At 31.1% G+C, this 17,522-nt stretch overlaps 1 protein-coding gene across 1 annotated transcript; it reads right to left on the reverse strand.

The window, feature by feature from the left end:
- Positions 1-9,908: 9,908 nt before the first annotated feature.
- Positions 9,909-13,386, reverse strand: LOC120066995 (FRIGIDA-like protein 4a). The gene is made up of 3 exons (XM_039018339.2): positions 12,166-13,386; positions 11,058-11,233; positions 9,909-10,702 (listed from the first exon to the last, which is right to left on the reverse strand). The coding sequence occupies exons 1-3, from the start codon at positions 13,058-13,060 to the stop codon at positions 10,217-10,219; spliced, it is 1,557 nt and encodes a 518-aa protein (XP_038874267.1). The 5' UTR covers positions 13,061-13,386; the 3' UTR covers positions 9,909-10,216.
- Positions 13,387-17,522: the final 4,136 nt, after the last annotated feature.

The following is a 17,522-nucleotide window of genomic DNA, read 5'->3' on the forward strand; positions in this document are numbered from 1 at the left end:
AGTTTGTTATCTTTTGATCAATTTATCTTTCGATCAATCGAATCTCCAACCTCTAAGATAGAACTATTATCTTACTTCATAAACATTGAATCTTGAATCATTTTTCTATATGTTTTGGTACCTATATTTTCCACCATTATTATTTGGTTACTTGCAAAGTTGAAACATTCTTCTTGGAACCTCATATGATTATTGCAATTTTATTGTTAAAAGAATTTTTTATCTTATACGTAGTTGAAATAGGAACAAAGACGTCTCGTAATTAGTTTAATAAAAACAAATAACTCTTGTAAGATAGTTATCTTTTCTTTTTCAATTCAAATATAGTTCAGTAGATAAAATTTCTATAGGTTAATATTTCAATCTCACATCAAGCAAAAATAATAATAATAAAATAATAATAAAAGACAAAAACAAACTATTTTTATAATACAAATATTTTTTTTTAATTGAAACTAAAAGTAAAAAAATAAGAGCTCGAGAAGTGGATACCATTAATTATCATACTATATATGGTGGAAAAAACACAAATTTGAAATACACACATTTTGTAATTTTTCTTTTTTCTTTTTTACATTCACATAAAAACTTAACTGTGTTCTAACTTCCTTCAATGATTTCTTTACAACCTCGATCAATAATCATGCAGCCTAGTTGAAGTTATACACCTTAACCATGGACCGTGACGAATTTATTAAGCCCATATAAACCCTATTGAGTATTGTGATTTGTTACTTTTTTAATTTTAATTATCTCATCGTATGACTTTGATCATGTGTTATATTTTGGCAAACGTTTGTAATATGATCTCATCAATATCTGTTACTATTCCAAAACATATATATTTTAAGTTAAAAGTCACTTATAGTCACTAAACTTTCATAAAAGTAACAATTTAGTCTTTGAATTTTGATTTGTAACAATTTAGTCATACTTTCAAATATGTAACAATTTAGACTATGAACTTTCGTATATAACAACTTAGTCCTTATAATTTCAAATTTGTAACAATTTTATCCCCGTCGTAAAAATTAATGTGAAGATTTAATGAGTTTTCTTACATAAATAAATCGATAAACTAATTAGATACTCAATATTTATGAAGCAAAGATACTTCATGAATTCGTATCGGATACCGATACTTCCAAATACATTCGCAGATATGTATCCACGATACGCGATTTGACGTATCTATTTTTACGCTTACCTTTTTTAAAGAAAAAAGATAAGCAACTCATCTAATCTTTCCCAACTAAAATTAAGCAGTCTATTTAAAAAGCTCACTACTTGATTACAAAATTAAAAGGAAAAAGAAAAAATAAAATAAAAGGTCAAACCCTAGAATATCATCTAATCTTCATCCTCACATTTGAGTCTCCACAAAGTCCTTTAAAATATAACTCACTTCAATATCTTCAACAATTTAACGAAAAAGTTTTTCGTTTATCTTCATACTTCTCTCTCAAATCTTCTTCTTCTTCTCTAATCAATACAAGTCACTTTTTTATTACATTTTATTAACTATTTTACTTCAACATCTTAGATGTTGTTTTTTATATTGTATTTCAGTGTTTGAATTGTATTTTGTACTATTTTCATTAACTGAAATTTATTTATATCCTAGATTTTTCTTAAGGAAAAGAAAACGTATCTTCAACGTATCAGTATCTCAGTTTTTTAGAAATTGTCGTATCGTCGTATCCAATCATATCTATAACTCGTATCTGTATCCATGTCTATATGCTTCATAGCAGTCAATATTTTTATTAAATACAAAGTCTACATCATGAAATAATAAAAATTGACATCCAATTTTGAGGAATTTTTTTACCTTAGGCACTAAATTGTTACAAATTTAAAAGTATAAAGACGAAATTATTACATTGTGAAGTTCAAGGACTAAATTGTTACAAAATTAAAAATACAGAGACTAAATCATTACAAACCAAAGTTTGAGAACTAAATCGTTACTTTCATAAAAGTTTTAGGATAAAAAGTGTTTTTTAACCTATATTTTATTAACACTAGTAAATAATATAAATATGGGTCAGGGGTGGGTGGCCCATTCAATCACCAACCCCTATATTATTTCAGATTCTGTAAATTATCGGGAAATTTGAGCGTATGACAAATTAGGTTTAGTTTTGAAAAATGGAAAAAATAATAAATAATAAAATTTATGGCAATTCACATGACATGCACATGGTCATGAATTTTCAAATTCTTGTTTTACCCTAGTATAGTTCGTAGTTTTTGCTATTGGTGAAACTAAAAATACAGGATAAGTGTATAATTATAAACAATGACGGTTCTATATACAGGTAATTTTTTATGGCTTAGTTTTCCACTTTCCTTCTAATATTCATTTGAAAAAACTAAAAATAACCGCCTTCCTCAAAATAACCGTCATTCCTGATTTTTTTTTCACGTAGTTAATGTTTCAATGTAGATTTTATTATTGATTTAGATTCTATTTAAGCACTTTTCGAATTCATCTAACTTGAATTAAATATCCAGATTTTTTATCAAATTTATTTTTTAAATATTCATATATTATCAAATTTCATTTATCTAATCAAATTTTAAATTTATTCAAATGTTTGGATTGTTTTTCATTATTTTATACATATTCTTAATAAATTAACTGGATATTTTTTTTTCTATTTAAGGTTTAAATTGTTTTGTATATGTTATTAGATTCAATTGTACATATTTCATATTTAGTCCCTATTTTAGTTCATTTTGATAATACCTGACTTGCCCTTGGTTGATTCGTATGTCTGGAATATTATATAGAGTAAATGTAGAGCTTTATTAATAACTAAGATATAAATACAGTAAGTGGAGAGTTTGATTAATAATTGAGATATAAATATAATGTAATTGAAGAGTTTAATTAATACGAAACTAATTATTTTATAATATAACATATCTAGTTTTAAAAATGAAAATGAACGCCAATATAATTTTCGCCCTCTTTTGGAATTTGAATTTATTTTTAATATTCAAATTAGATTTTGATAACTACTTCACGAATTGAATTAAAATAAATCAATCTCTTCCTTATTTTTCTCCTCCTAATTGATTCAAATGAGTTATCTGTTCTGATTTGATTTAACCACTTTTCGAAAATATTAATTAATCAATTTTTAATTTGTTTATCACCATTTTGACTTTAATTTATAATATATCTTTAAAATTTACATTATTTTATTCCCCTTTTTTGTTATTTTAAATTCGGATTAAATTTTTTTGTCTTGATTAGAATTTTACTTAATATTTTATACATATTATCATCTAACAAACTGTATATTTTATTTAAATTTTATCATTTTTTGTATTTTTTAATCAACTTTTATAAATTATTATCTTATTATATTATTATACCATCAATTTGTCTTTTTGACAATTCACTTTTGCAATCTTGTTGTTTTTGCTATGTCTCTAGAATGAGTTAGACTTCTTTTGTAGGTTTTGTGATTGATGAATTATAAATACAGTATAATTGTTGAAGCTTTTAAATGACAATAGAATTATAAATATAGTGTAACCGTAAAAAACGAATTCTCTTCTTGATTTTTTTTTCTCCCCAAATTATATTTGAATTTATAAATCAAAATAAATAAAAACTTCCTGATAGACGTGGTTCGATTATTCCTATTTGTCTCTATTATTGTATTAATCTTAGTCTTGATCTGAAAGAGTAGAGTAGATTGAAACTATATATTTCGTTTTCTCTCCAATTTATATTTGAATTTATTTTTATTATCAAATTTTATTTTATCCAACTAATTTTCAATTTGTTTAAATGTTTGTTACAAATTCAATTGTATCTAAATATTTTTTTATTATTTTATACGTATTTGTATCAAATTAATTTGTTTTTTTTTTTCATATTTTCAATGTTTTCAAATTTTCATATAAAAATACGTAAAGATGGCTTGCTTGTTGTACTTAAAAAGAAATGGAATTAACCTTTAAATATTTGAAGCATGTGCATATATATATATATATATATGTATGTGTGTGTATATATATATATATATATGTATGTGTGTGTATATATATATATATATATGTATGTGTGTGTATATATATATATACACATACATATATATATTGTAACAAAAAATTCTAAATTTCATCTTCTTCTTCACTTACTCACCCCCAAAATCTATTTTTCTCCTCAATCTCATATGTGCGATTGTTGGTTCAGCAACCCTTTCTTGAATTCCATCGTCTTGGCTAGCTTTTGACGACCACCCTCGCCAGATCGCCAACCTTTTTCACTCACATACATGTTTCTTGCTTGAGTTCCTACTTTGAACATCGTTTTCAACAATGATGTTTTAGGATTGATAGTGTTTAAAGTTGGCTTTCAAGATCCTATGAGTAAAATGGTCATTTGAAATGAAGACGATGAAACTCCCTACAATTGCAATTCTTTCAAATACTCACTTGTCAACAACAACTTCACTTATACAATAAACTTTTTCTCACCTTGAAGGAAGTCAATCGTCGTAGACATCCATAAGTTTCTAATGGCCCCCACTGCCTAGTCGTCATCTTCCCTCACTCACATGCGCAGTTGAAAGTATTAAGGACCATATTGGGTCATTTTTAATTTTTGTTTCATAAATATTTAGATACTGTATATTTGTGGTTCTAGAATGTTAGTATGTATCTTTCCATTCTCGTTTAGACTTAATTTTGTTGTTTTAGGTCATTTACTAAGTAGTATTTTCTATTATATAAATTTGTTTTGCTATTTTTATAAATTTGAAACCTTTTTGCCATTCTTTCAAATAAAATCTTAAAATTTGTTATTTTCCTGATTTTTTAGATTAAAAAAAATCAAATTATATATATATATATGACAAATATTTAGTTATTATTGAAAACAACAAATAAAATATATAGCTTTATGTGCAGGCTTGACTTGGGCTAACCAATATCTTGTCAACAAGCACAAGGACAAGTTCCCCTGGGCCATGCATAAATCACATTGAACCTTATTCAATTTTTGTGAATTTTTGTGGATTTACCTTTAGAAAAAGAATTTTGTTCATTTAGGTTTATTTCATTTTAGTTTTGAAAATTTTAAATTTTTCATATAAATCTCTATTTTAAAAAAAAAAAAAAAGAAAACCTTCGTCGTGTATAATGTAGATGGACAACTTAATTTCAAAATATTTATTATAATAGTATAACAATGGTAGGGTAGGAGATTGAACCTCCGATCTCTTAAATTGAAGCACATACTAATACCACTGAGTCAAGTTCTATTTGACATATTTATATATTTATATTTTGTGATCATTGACATATGTGTATATTTGAGTTGCACATATATAGATTGTTTGATATAGATATTGAGTGGGATGAATTTCAAATATAAAGATAAAATGTTTTTTTATATTAAAAAATGTTTATTGAATAAAATAAATATTTTAAAAGTTCATAGACAACCATAATAAATCTGACAAATGTTGAGACCAAAATGATTTCTGAATTAATTTTGTTAAATTTTTTATTAATTGTATTGATTTAACGTGATTTATTAGAAGAGCACTTGTGCAATATTTTTAACTCAACTACCTGATCAGAAAAGAGTTTTTTAAACTATGACTCCATTTTTTTTAAATAAAAATTCGAATTTTACGATTTTTTTATTTCTCACCGACAATTGTTTAAATAAATTTAGTTCAAATTTATAATTATAAAGGTCTCGACCCGTAATTATTTCATTTAAAAAAAAAATTAAGTCTATTTTCTTTTTATTTCTGACCATGATTTGCATTCTTCTAAGTACAATATTGTATTATTAGTCAAATTCTAAAACAAAAACAAATTTTTAAAAACTACTTTTTTAGTTTTCAAATTTTGGCATGATTTTTAAAACCATTGGTAAAAAGTAAATAAAAAAGAAAGAAATTTGGAAGTGGAAGTAGAGTTTGTAAGCTTAATTTTCAAAAAAAATAAAATAAAAAATAAAATGGTTACCAAATGGGACCAAAATAATTATCGATTCTTTTTTTTACTCTTTATCATATTTCAACTTCACTAAAACCATAATAGTTATACCGATCCTATACATTTAAATATGAGTCGACCAATTCCTCTACCCCGCTTCTTCCCCTTATCTTTCTTTCACTATTCCTACCCCCGGGGTTCGCCGGAACCAGAAGTCAAAATTTTGGCTCGACAAAACGGAAAGTATCATGGTACGTCGTCCTTCCCTGAAATGGAACTTTCATGCTGGTCTATTGAAAACAAGAGCATAGAAGTAGCTGACAGGCAGGGTAGTGTACTCTATTAATTTCTCAGTCCCTCTAGTCGGGTGGGTGCCGGCCGGTGAGTCAAATCTCTCTTTTCGGAAGCGAAGTCGTAACTTATATCGTTCGAAAGGCGCTCCAGCCCTTATGGTTATGGATAAGGAACTTTTCAAACTTAGCGAACTGAAACATCTGAGTAGCTAAAGGAAGGGAAATCAACCGAGACCCCGTTAGTCTCTCACTGTGAAATGTTCGCATCCAAGTCGTTATTCCTTAATGATCAAGGTATCTCCTGACTCGAAGATTAGGGCTTCTTCCCAGCCAGAGGCATCCGAAACAGGAGAATATCCCCTTAGTCGTAGGTGCTCATTCGATTTTGATTTGAATGGGCCGGGTCTATGATTTTCTCGCTATTGAGACACTTACTTAATTTTAGGCGGAGAAGGATTGACTCTAGGGACTGATAGGATGGATAGGATTTCATCTAAGGATAGCCAGAATGGAATTCATATCTCCTTCGTCTGGTCGAGAAGGGACTGTGACTATTCTATTACATTACGGAGAAGTCCATTTTCGTCATGATCGATCCACGCCCCTTTCTTATTATTAGTAAGATAGGGCGCTTGAGCGCTTTTGCACCTATTTGTATCTATTTAGTGATCAGTCCGCTAGTTTCTTTGATCCCACTCGGTGTTCCTTTTCCATTTGCTTCCAATAGTTCAACCTATCGTGCTATAAGCAAAGATTCTGAGTCGGTAGAAGAATATCTGAAATATCACCAGATCAGGTGGGATGGAAGGGAAGAATGAGGCGATCAAGAAAGTCCTCCCCCTAAACAGGATAAAATGTCCGAAGACCTTTTCATTACAAACAAAGCGAAGGCGCTACTTAGCCCTATAAAGAATTCAGGCCCGTACGACACCCGACGTTAACACTCCCAAATCTGGAAATGCTAACCACTGTTTCAATGGTAACGGGAATACGCCAGACGGCGAAAGTATACAAAGATAGTGGTGCTTCCATCGCCCTAAATCCAGGGTGAACATAAGAATCAGGATTGTAAAAGAATGGTTCATAATTCTCTATTGGTGAGAACAAGGAAAGTAAGGAATTGTTATAGCAAGCATGAGCGGGAATGAGCAATGACTTGAGTTTCGTTCTTGAGTTCGAGCGGGGGTAGCATTCCGGTCTTAAGCAAAGCGTGAAATTTAAACTCATCTGCGACATGTTATGACTTTTTTTTAATGTTTTATCAATTATTTTTTAATATAATAGAAATGTAGATTCACTTCTTCCACGTACACGTGAAAATATGAATGAAATGTCGACATATTGTTAGAAATTGAATATACTATCATCACGTTGTTATCCTCTTACATATAGTCAAAATAAGCATATCTCAAGAATAATTTATATATATACTAGTACTACTTCTCTTCACGTCAAGATTTAAATCTCTCATCTCTATATGTTGTACTAAAAAATTCATTTCACAAATCATTATTTAGACAAAGCTCTCATCTTTATTAAGAATTTGAATTTCTAGTCTAATTCTCTGACATGATAACACTTTATTTATTTTGAACAATCGACCATCTCGATATATAATATTGAACAATATTTGAGTGTATTCTAAACTGTACACATCAAAAAAATAATAATAATAAATAAATAATCAAAACTATCTAAAAAAAATTTTAGGGAAAAAAGAAGAAGAATTTGGCCCAAGGTAAATTATGGGTAAACAAATAGTGGGTGAGATGCAATTAAATATTTTTCTTTAATATTTTTTCATTATTTTACTTGATGGAGGGTGGTTCGCTTGGTTTTTTTAGCAAAGACAAATGTAGTGGGGTATTTAAATTAATGATGAGTTTTCAATATACCAATTAATCTTTATTAGTTAAGTTGTCCCCCATAAAATAATAGTTTCATTTTTTTAAAAATTGACTATTTGGTGGCATTGTCTTTCTATATATAATCTTTGTTTCTTAGTTGGAAAGATTTTGAGAGAGCTTCAATATTTTCCCTTCACCATTCATAGGCTAAATTACCAAATAAAAAATAAAAAAATCTCATCAGCGATTGCCCTTTTTTCAAAAATATATCATTCTTTCAAAAGTAAAAATATTATCATTGATCTTTCATAAACATTTCAAAACTATTCAAAAAGTAGAGCTTGATTAGAATGTTAAACAAAAATTGAGATTTAGAATAATGTGTCGGTAAACCATAAAGAGAATTCCGATCCAAACACAACCAAACCTGTTTCACATCTCTATTTCCATCTAAAATTTTAAGATTTCTACTCAAAAAGTATATTTGAAACATTTATTAAAGATAATGATATTTTCTAAACGAATGATAAAGTTTATTTATTATTTTTTTTTTTTTTTGCAATATAAATAATTCGTAAGTCACTTGTTTAGTTTAAACTCTTTATGTGTAAGAGAGAGTGAAAGATTTGCAATAAGATTTACTTTTTGAAAGATTATGTTTTGTTAACAATATTTCATATCAAAGTTTGATAGAGATTTGCAAGGACGATTTTGGTTGGCCCACTACAAGTTCAAGTTGTATATAATGTGTGGAACCCAATAATATGAATATGGAATCAACAAGATACGAAACTGATTTGTAATTACTGTTCACTATGGATGAATTCTTTGGATTTGCACAAAGCCAATATGTCAATTTTATAAGGATTAAGGTTGTTGACGAAAATCCATCCAATTACAACATTTGAGCCTATAAAACAAGTGTCCTCTTTGTCTTTGACTCTTGAAAGCGGATAAATAAGACAAATCCATTAGGTCCAATAGAGGGGAGATAGATAACTTTGTAGACAAAGAAAATCCAAAATTAGAACCATGCATATTCAAACTTTCGTCTGTTTCTTTATAGGTAATTTGTTGGCGAGAACACAGACAGCCTACCATAGCTTGCAAAAGATCGAGTGGAAGCTTCGAGACGAACTACCTTGTTGGAGATTGATATTTGTTCGACTTATCGTAGACAAAGTGGTAGCCTTGGACATTTGGATGTCGTCCTTGTTGAGGATCACTATCTAGCTGTAATTCTTGTTGAGGATCACTATGCGTTCGACTTATCGTAGAACAAGTGGTAGCCTTGTCATCTGGACAACATTGTCACCGTTCAATTGATCTTAACTAGGGACCAAAGAACTCGCCTTCAAACTTCTGCCTGTTTTGAGAGAGAGCTCTAAGTCCTCCAAACAATACCTCAGGACTAACATTGCAACAGAGAGAATGCAAAAAAAAAAAAAAAAGAAAGAAATGAAAAGAGTCTGTAATTAAATGGGGTTGTGGGGAAAGAGTTTTCCATAGAGTGTAGGGATTATAATACACTCTGATTCCTTCTTCATATTAACAAGCATCAGATTGAATGGTGTTCAATCTGGAGCCTGCCGGCTTCACAGCCATAGACAAGTCTGAAGATGGCAGTCGAATTCCCGTTTTGATTATGAGGATAATCAAATGCCACTCAGACGAAAAATAATCCGTAAGAGGTGATACATTGAAAATTTTGGATGGAACAAAATAGCCCTCGAACACGGATGGCGATGGCATTAGTACCGAATGATAGGCATGATCGAGTTATGAGACTAAGAGATTAATAGAACCAATAGGACAGGCCTTTCTACAACTAAAGACCATATGACATTAGGATCTACTTAATAATGTTGTGTCGTGGTCATCCTAATAACTTTACACGATCGATCAACCTACAGCTAAAGTTTGATCAACATTAGAGTTTGGCTTCTCAGCACGAAAAGCAAGAAGCATAACAAGTCACAATTAACACACATACATGGCTACTGTTTAATGGTTAGGTATTACAGACAAACCATTGGGAAAGTAAACAACAAGATCGGAGTCATCAAGATCAGCAGTTACCATCTTCAGAAGATCAGTCATTGTTTATCGGTAGTAAGCTGGTTGATATGCTGGGGCCATTGCATTGCCGTAACCACCATATGCAGGATAGGACATTGGAGGTGAGGGAAACGATCCGGCATGTGGAGCAGCTTCCGGTGAGTAAGTGTAAGGATTTGTTGGTGGGCTTCTGCTGCCATACATTGAGGGTGGGGAATGATAAGGTGGGACACCAGCAGGGTATTGAGAGTGCGAGGGAGACCTCACGAAGGCAGGAGCTGCAGGGTATGAAGAGACATATGCATTCGTCAAACGACCAGCCTTAGCAGGAGGCATAGGACCGCCATTGTTTGCTCGTGTTCTCTTGTTGGCAGGGACTGGAGCAGGCTTTCTCTTCTCGACCTTCACCTTTTCCAGCTGTTCAAGGCGTTTCTTAAGGTTTTCTGGAGGGAACTCGGCTTGAAGCTTGTATTCTTCAATGCATTTGATAACAGCTCGGAGTGCAGACTGCTCTTTCCGTGCAGCAAGGTGCTACGACAAACAAAACAAAAATATACTAATTACTACTGCCTCTAATATGTTGTATGGAAATCATTATACAAGGCCCAAGGGACCTAGAAATGAGGACAATTCCTTATAGTATAGACCAATCAAACACACATAGGAAAAGCTATAACACAATCTCTTCCACCTACAAACAAATAGGCAGATATATATAAAATAAAACTGTCACACTGAAGACATGCTTGCATAATAAATGAGTGGTGAATTTGATCGACACAATAATCCAATGGACGTCATTCAGGATCCCACAATATTACATGCAAGATATTTACATAAATACAAAAACTTATAATAGTGAAGTTAAGAAATAAAGAAAGTATACCATTGCTCTGCCAGCATTATTTGGGTCTTCCGAAATAGCAGCTGCAGCTTTCTTGGCATCCTTCAGATACGCTTTCAGCAGTGGAACCGGGGGGAACTTATCCGCAAGACCAACTTCATATGTAAAATGCACGGCATCAAGCTGCTGTCCCCGGCTGATTAATTCTTCAATCATATCTACACATGATACCAGCTTAAAAGAATAAAAAATACATCTGCAGTTCTCACATTACAGTTATGTCTTCCATGATATAGTGATAATAATAAAAACAAGGAAGTAATTCAGAAAGAAAACAAGAAAGGAAAAGTTAAGAGTATGATCATGCTAACAACCAATAAAAATGTGAAAGCTATAGAGCTCTATACAAGAGTAAAGAAAAAAGAAGAAGGAGCATACATATTGCCAGGAAGATGGTCACACATAAACAACGACATAGTTGCTTATACCAAACAAATTATAGTAATGTCTTCCATTATATAGGAGGAAAACTAGCTGTGCATGCATACATATATAAATTTCCAGAATGATGTTAGGCTAAGAACATTGCAATTAGTAAGTTACAACGAAACTATTATCTATCAATTCCAAAATATTTCTAATTATGGCATCATTATATATCGAAACTGAAACTGACACTTAAACCCAATGGTCGCGTGAGAATGCAATCGCTATAAAATCCAACATGATGCTATTCAGTATTCCCAACCTTTATATTCAACAACTCTGTAATAACAGGTAAGAAACCACTTCGCTAAAACATCAAATTCGTTCTATCAAAAACCACCCGGCCCCAAATCCATGAAATGTTGTGAAAGAATTGAATATGCTACCAACATGATCCTTCTCTTAGGTAATTTTCCATGCAATCTTCGTAAAAGCCCCCTCCCGTTGATCGATTACAATGTGAATTAATAAGCCTTTACGAAGCATTCCGCTGATTAAAGTTCTATGATTGAATCTTTATGAAAACAAGAGCAAAACCCCATACTAGATAAATGGAAAAGGAAAAAGAAAAGGCGAATGTGGTCTAGCTTCTAAAACAAACTCAAGATCAGAAACCATATCATTTTTCCTTATGAAACGAAAGAGAAATTTCAAAGAATTATACCAGGCATTATATCTCCAAGGCCAAGTGATACAGCTAGCTTGGGCATCTGCTTCCGCCAGGCCGATCCAACCACAAGCTTCCTATACATATCAACATCTTCCCTCTTAACAATCCCAAAAGTAACCAAGTGCTGCAAGAAGGTGTGGACGTCCGGTGTCCTAACATTCTCGATACCACCTCGTTCTTCTAAGCTCGCCTTCCAAGTTTCAGCGATCTCCTTGGCGCGTTCTTTCATGCTAGGAGTAACCAAAATCCTTGACTTCCCGATCACTGGGTCTACAACAACTGGAATCAGCGATTCAAGCACTAAAACACAAGCCCAGCCCAAATCATTCCCTCCATCACTTTTTTCCACTCTCTTATCAAGTGGAAACACCTCCGAGATGGCCTCCAGCACGAATCTCGGCGGATCGATGCATTCAGCTAAAGCCAGATGAATTTTCGCCCTCAGTGCTTCCAGTTCCTTCTTCTTACCAGTGATAAACCTCCAAAATCCACCAGAATCCATTTCTAAACAGAACGATTTCAGCTTCAACAACAATCCATCGCCATCATCGACTTCACCATTCTCATCACTGTCTTTCTCAAGAGCTTTAAGCGCCGCCTCCATACTTTTCTCGACCTTACCAAGCGCGATCTGAACACTACCCTGGATACTAACCTCCCGCTTTTCCAGCTCATCAAGAGACTCCTTAGTCTGATGGTCTAGGGTTTGAATTTTATGCCTCAGTGCCTCCGATTTCTTAAGAAGATCCTGTTCCAGATTAGTGAAGTGATCGGAAAGCTCCTTCCAAAGCAGAGTACAGCTCGTCATCAGAGACGTCTGCCTTTGAAACTCATCGAAACTCGGGTGAGTCAACTCACTCAGCTCTCCGGGATCGGGGATCGACCCCATTTCTTTTTGCCTCTCGAACGGCGGCGGCGGCACAGCGGCGGAGAGAGAGAAATAGAGAGAGAGGAGAGAGAAAGGGCGTGTGAAAAGGAAAGAGGAGAGGGAATGAAACTTGAAACGGAAGAGATAAATCAAAGGGACAAGACACTGAAGTTACGTAGACCAATAAGAGAGTGACACGTAAGGGATAATTACCGGAAACCGGCGTCCAAAAGTTACTTGTGAAGCAATTCTACAATGCGCCGACTATGCCTGCCGCTTTTTAAATCAAAATGTTTTGGATTTTTTCTTTTTTTTGGTTCTGATTTAAATTTAAAATCCCTATTTTTCTTATCTGAATTCTTTTTTTTTTCTTTTTCAAGATATTCTTACCTGAATTCTTTAAGTATATTCTATTTTTATTTTTATATTTTGTTAAACTCATCTATGAACTTTTAATACTCTATTTAATGACTCTTCATAAAGGAGGAGAAAAAAACACTGTTCTTTTAATTTTAAAAAATGTTTTATCATTTAAAAAAGTAACTAATAAGTCATTTGATATATTTTGTTTTTAACTTTAGACACTAAACACTATTAAATGCTTAAATTTGTTTAAAATTAACCCTCATAAGCAAATATGAGGGGTTAAAAAAAAAAGTTACTTCCAAATTAAATTTCCAAATATGAAGAGTCATAACCCTTCGAGAATCAAAGTCATCAAGAGACACAATAAATCTGAATTTTCAGATTCATTATGACTCTTGAACGAAAAGATGTCTTCTGATGCATGAAAGGATGTAACTCTTCAACTCTATTGAGAAACTTAACTTGGAAGTAACTCGTTTAATGTTTGGGCTAATCATTACGAATTATTTGTTTATCATTCTCCCTTGTTCAAGAAGATTCGTCCTCGAATCTTAAGGATCATTTTGTGATGCCGCTTTGCAATCATCTTCTTGAGCCTTGGGATTACACAACTTTTCTTGTGACAATTTTCAAAACAAGAATATTTGACACTTTAAGAAGCTGAATTGGAAGACCTTATAAAAAGAAAACGTGTAGATTAGACTTAGATCTAAAACTTTGAAGAAGGTGAAAATATAAAATGAAATCTAGAACTAACACTTTTTTTTTTTTTTTTTGAGTTTTTATATAATGGACAAACTTTTATGAAAATATTTGACACCAAACAAAGCTTAAATTTGAAGACATCAAATAACAAAATGTTGGAGATGAAAACACTATCTATGAACCAACAAAAGATAACACCAAGCAAACAACAAAATTGACACTTTTTTTTGGGACAAAAGCTGAGAAGATGAATAAGAAAAAAAATTGACATTGCAACAATAGAAACATATATCTGATCTAGAACTCAAGCTCTGATACCAAAATGTTAAGGAACCCTTGGACGTTGGATCTATGAAGCATGTTGAAAACAAAATCTAAAGAACTCAATCCAACATACTTCATAACCAATTTGATCTCAACCTCTAAGATAGGTTAGATGACAGATTACTTAAATGATCTAATAAACCAAAGATTAGACAAAGCATAACTACCTCAATCACGTTTGAGAACTTTCCTTATTCAATATGAACCCCGCAGCAGTAATAAGAGTAACCTCGATTAAAAAAATTGATAACAACCCCAAGAAAACTATACAAATTTGGCTTGGAAGATTGATCGACAATCAAGAAGAAAGGAGAACTTGTTCCCAACTTGAAAATTTCGAACTTTCCACGATCTAATTGATTAAGCTAGATTGAAAGTCCTAAAACATGCATTCTAAACACACACAAAAAAAAATAATAATAAAATAAAATAAAAAATAAAACTTGAGAGAATAAACTCTAAGGAAATTCCATCCAAATTCAAAATCTTGTTTTCAAATGTGGAAATTACAACTCAATTTAAACTAATTAAAAGGACACCATGAAAGGATGTAACTTTTAACTTATATTGACTACATTCATCTAATACCCTTTCAACAACTCTCGTAAATGTAAATAAATAAAATTAAACAAATACATGTATGATTAATTATGTGGATGAATCTAAAAATCTATATTTATTGTGTATCTTGATGACTTTGATTCTTGAAAGGTTGCAACTCTTCATGACCCTTTCAATGCTTCATCCTAATCATTACCAATTATTTGCTTATCAAACCCACTGCATAAATCTTCAAACAATGAATCTTTGAGCTATGTAAGCATTAAAGAATAATGTTAATATAGATATTTATTAGAGACAAATTAAAAATTTAGGAATTTAGTAGAAATCTTTTGGATTAGATGGATGAATAGACAAAACACTAGACTTTAGTGACATCCTTGTTACTATAAGCTTTGAATTTTTCACATTTATCTTTGTCAATAAATTTTAACTACAAACATAATTCAAATTACAAAGTTACTCTCAATTTCAATTATGTTCTTAAAGTTTCAATTTTAGTAATATATTTATGATAATAACAATGAATAATAATTTCATATAATACGAAACAAAGCGTAAATGAGCTAAATAACACAAAGACCAACGGACAGACATTTTATGAAATAAATGAGCAAAATACACTCCCCCTTATTTTGCGAAATACACTACCCTTTATTTTACTAAGATGGCTTATTCCTTTTTTTTTTTTTACTGTGTTTATCAAAAGTATTAAATTCATAGATTAAGGAGATTCAATCTAGATTTAATTTGTAATCTGATTTATCCAAAAAAAATCATTGAAATTCTTAATGGTTGATACCTCTAATTTTGGAATTATTTCATTTAATGTAGTTCAAGTTTGGAAGATAAATGACGTGTCCATTCCAAAATAATTTTGTGTGTCATTTTGCTGTCTATTCTAAAAATTCTTCAACAGACCTTTTTATTTTATTTAGTATAGAATGGACAAAACAATGACACATAACTTAATTTAACATCAAATGGCTAATATTTTATCAATTGATTAAACAAATCCAAATTGAATATAATACTTTAAAAGGGTCAGCTTTTTTAGTTTCTTTTGAACAAAAGGACAGATTGATTACACTAATATTTTGAACTCCAAAGACCTAATGCCGTAGAAAATAACGATGTCTATATCAAAATTCTACGATATTATTTATAATAAAATTAGAAAAATTACCAACAATTTTCTACACGATCACGTTTGATAATTATTTTATTTTTTGTTTTGTTTTTAAAAATTAAATCCATTTCATCCACATTTTTTACAAAAATTTGTATTTTTCTTAAGTACAATGATTGAATTCTTAACCAAATTATAAAAGCAAAAACAACTTTTTGAAAAAAAATTTTGTTCTCAAAATTTATCTTGGTTTCTTTAAACCATTAATGAAAAGTAAATAACAAAATTTGAAGATGAAAATAGTGTCTAAAATCTTAATTTAAAAACAAAACAAAAAACAAAATAGTTACCCAACTAAGTAATTATTATCAAAATGTTATCGCAATTCACTGACATTACATCAATTCTAATGTTCATACATTTCTTTGCCTTAAAATTGACCATTTTGTATATTAAATTTAAAAAAGAAATGTCAAACTTAGGCATGATTCAATTTATTCATTTCATCCGTTCTAATTTACTTGGAAGAAGAAATACTTCGTTGATTAGATTAGCAAGGGAGAGATTTTGTGTTTTTTTTTTTTTTAAAAAAAAAAAAATCCTGTAAAGAAATGGGGTAAAGTTGAAGCAAAATGTCTGCTTGCTTGAATCTGTCATTGGATTTGAAGATAAGATTGAGAAAGGTGAACGAAGAGAAATTTTCTTGATAGGAAAAACGACATATCCCTAAATTTGACACTTCATATACAATAGACATTCACGGAGGTGTAAATTATTGTCCAGTCTTAAAAATTTTATTTCCTACTGTTGGGCTAATTCAATATGCGCATGAACGACGATTGATGTCGGATGAACTTGATGTGACATCACGAGCAATGTTTCAAAGTTTAGGCTGAATTAGTATTGTAATCGCATCTAAATCAGACCATCAAGTTCATCTCACCCACACTAAAGAAAACGTCTTAGTCCACTAGTTTTCTTTTACCAAGCATCTTGACTCTTATTCTTCGAGTATGCCTTGATCAGACTAGCAGAGTCACATAAACTTCGTAGCTCCTTCTACCCTATTATTTTCAAAACCCACTTGGGATTTTTAAATTCTAACTAGTGACACTTCATAATGACATAGTTAACAAATCTTAGGTGGCAACCTACGTAAAGGAATAATCAAACAACCTACACCCTATTGAGAAAGAATGATCACTAACAAAAGTAACTTATCTATATAAGAATTTTCCTTCCTTTTGGAGGGAAAAAGCAGAACAGTGTAGTCATATACTATACGATAGAATAGAAGGGGGTCATTTGAGATACTTCAAGGGAATGGAATAGGTTATTATAATTCACTCCATATGTAGAGATCCAATTATAATAATTAATTGGTGTTCCCAACTATTT

Source organism: Benincasa hispida, chromosome 12, assembly GCF_027475165.1.
Source record: "Benincasa hispida cultivar pf3 chromosome 12, pf3_genome.v1.1, whole genome shotgun sequence".
NCBI lineage: Eukaryota > Viridiplantae > Streptophyta > Magnoliopsida > Cucurbitales > Cucurbitaceae > Benincasa > Benincasa hispida.

Coding starts and splice junctions, on each gene's coding strand:
- LOC120066995 (XM_039018339.2), bottom strand. CDS start 13,060: ATGGGGTCGATCCCCGATCCCGGAGAGCTGAGTGAGTTGACTCACCCG. Junction 11,234..12,165: donor CCTTGGAGATATAATGCCTG/GTATAATTCTTT, acceptor TATCATGTGTAG/ATATGATTGAAGAATTAATC. Junction 10,703..11,057: donor ATAATGCTGGCAGAGCAATG/GTATACTTTCTT, acceptor TGTTTGTCGTAG/CACCTTGCTGCACGGAAAGA.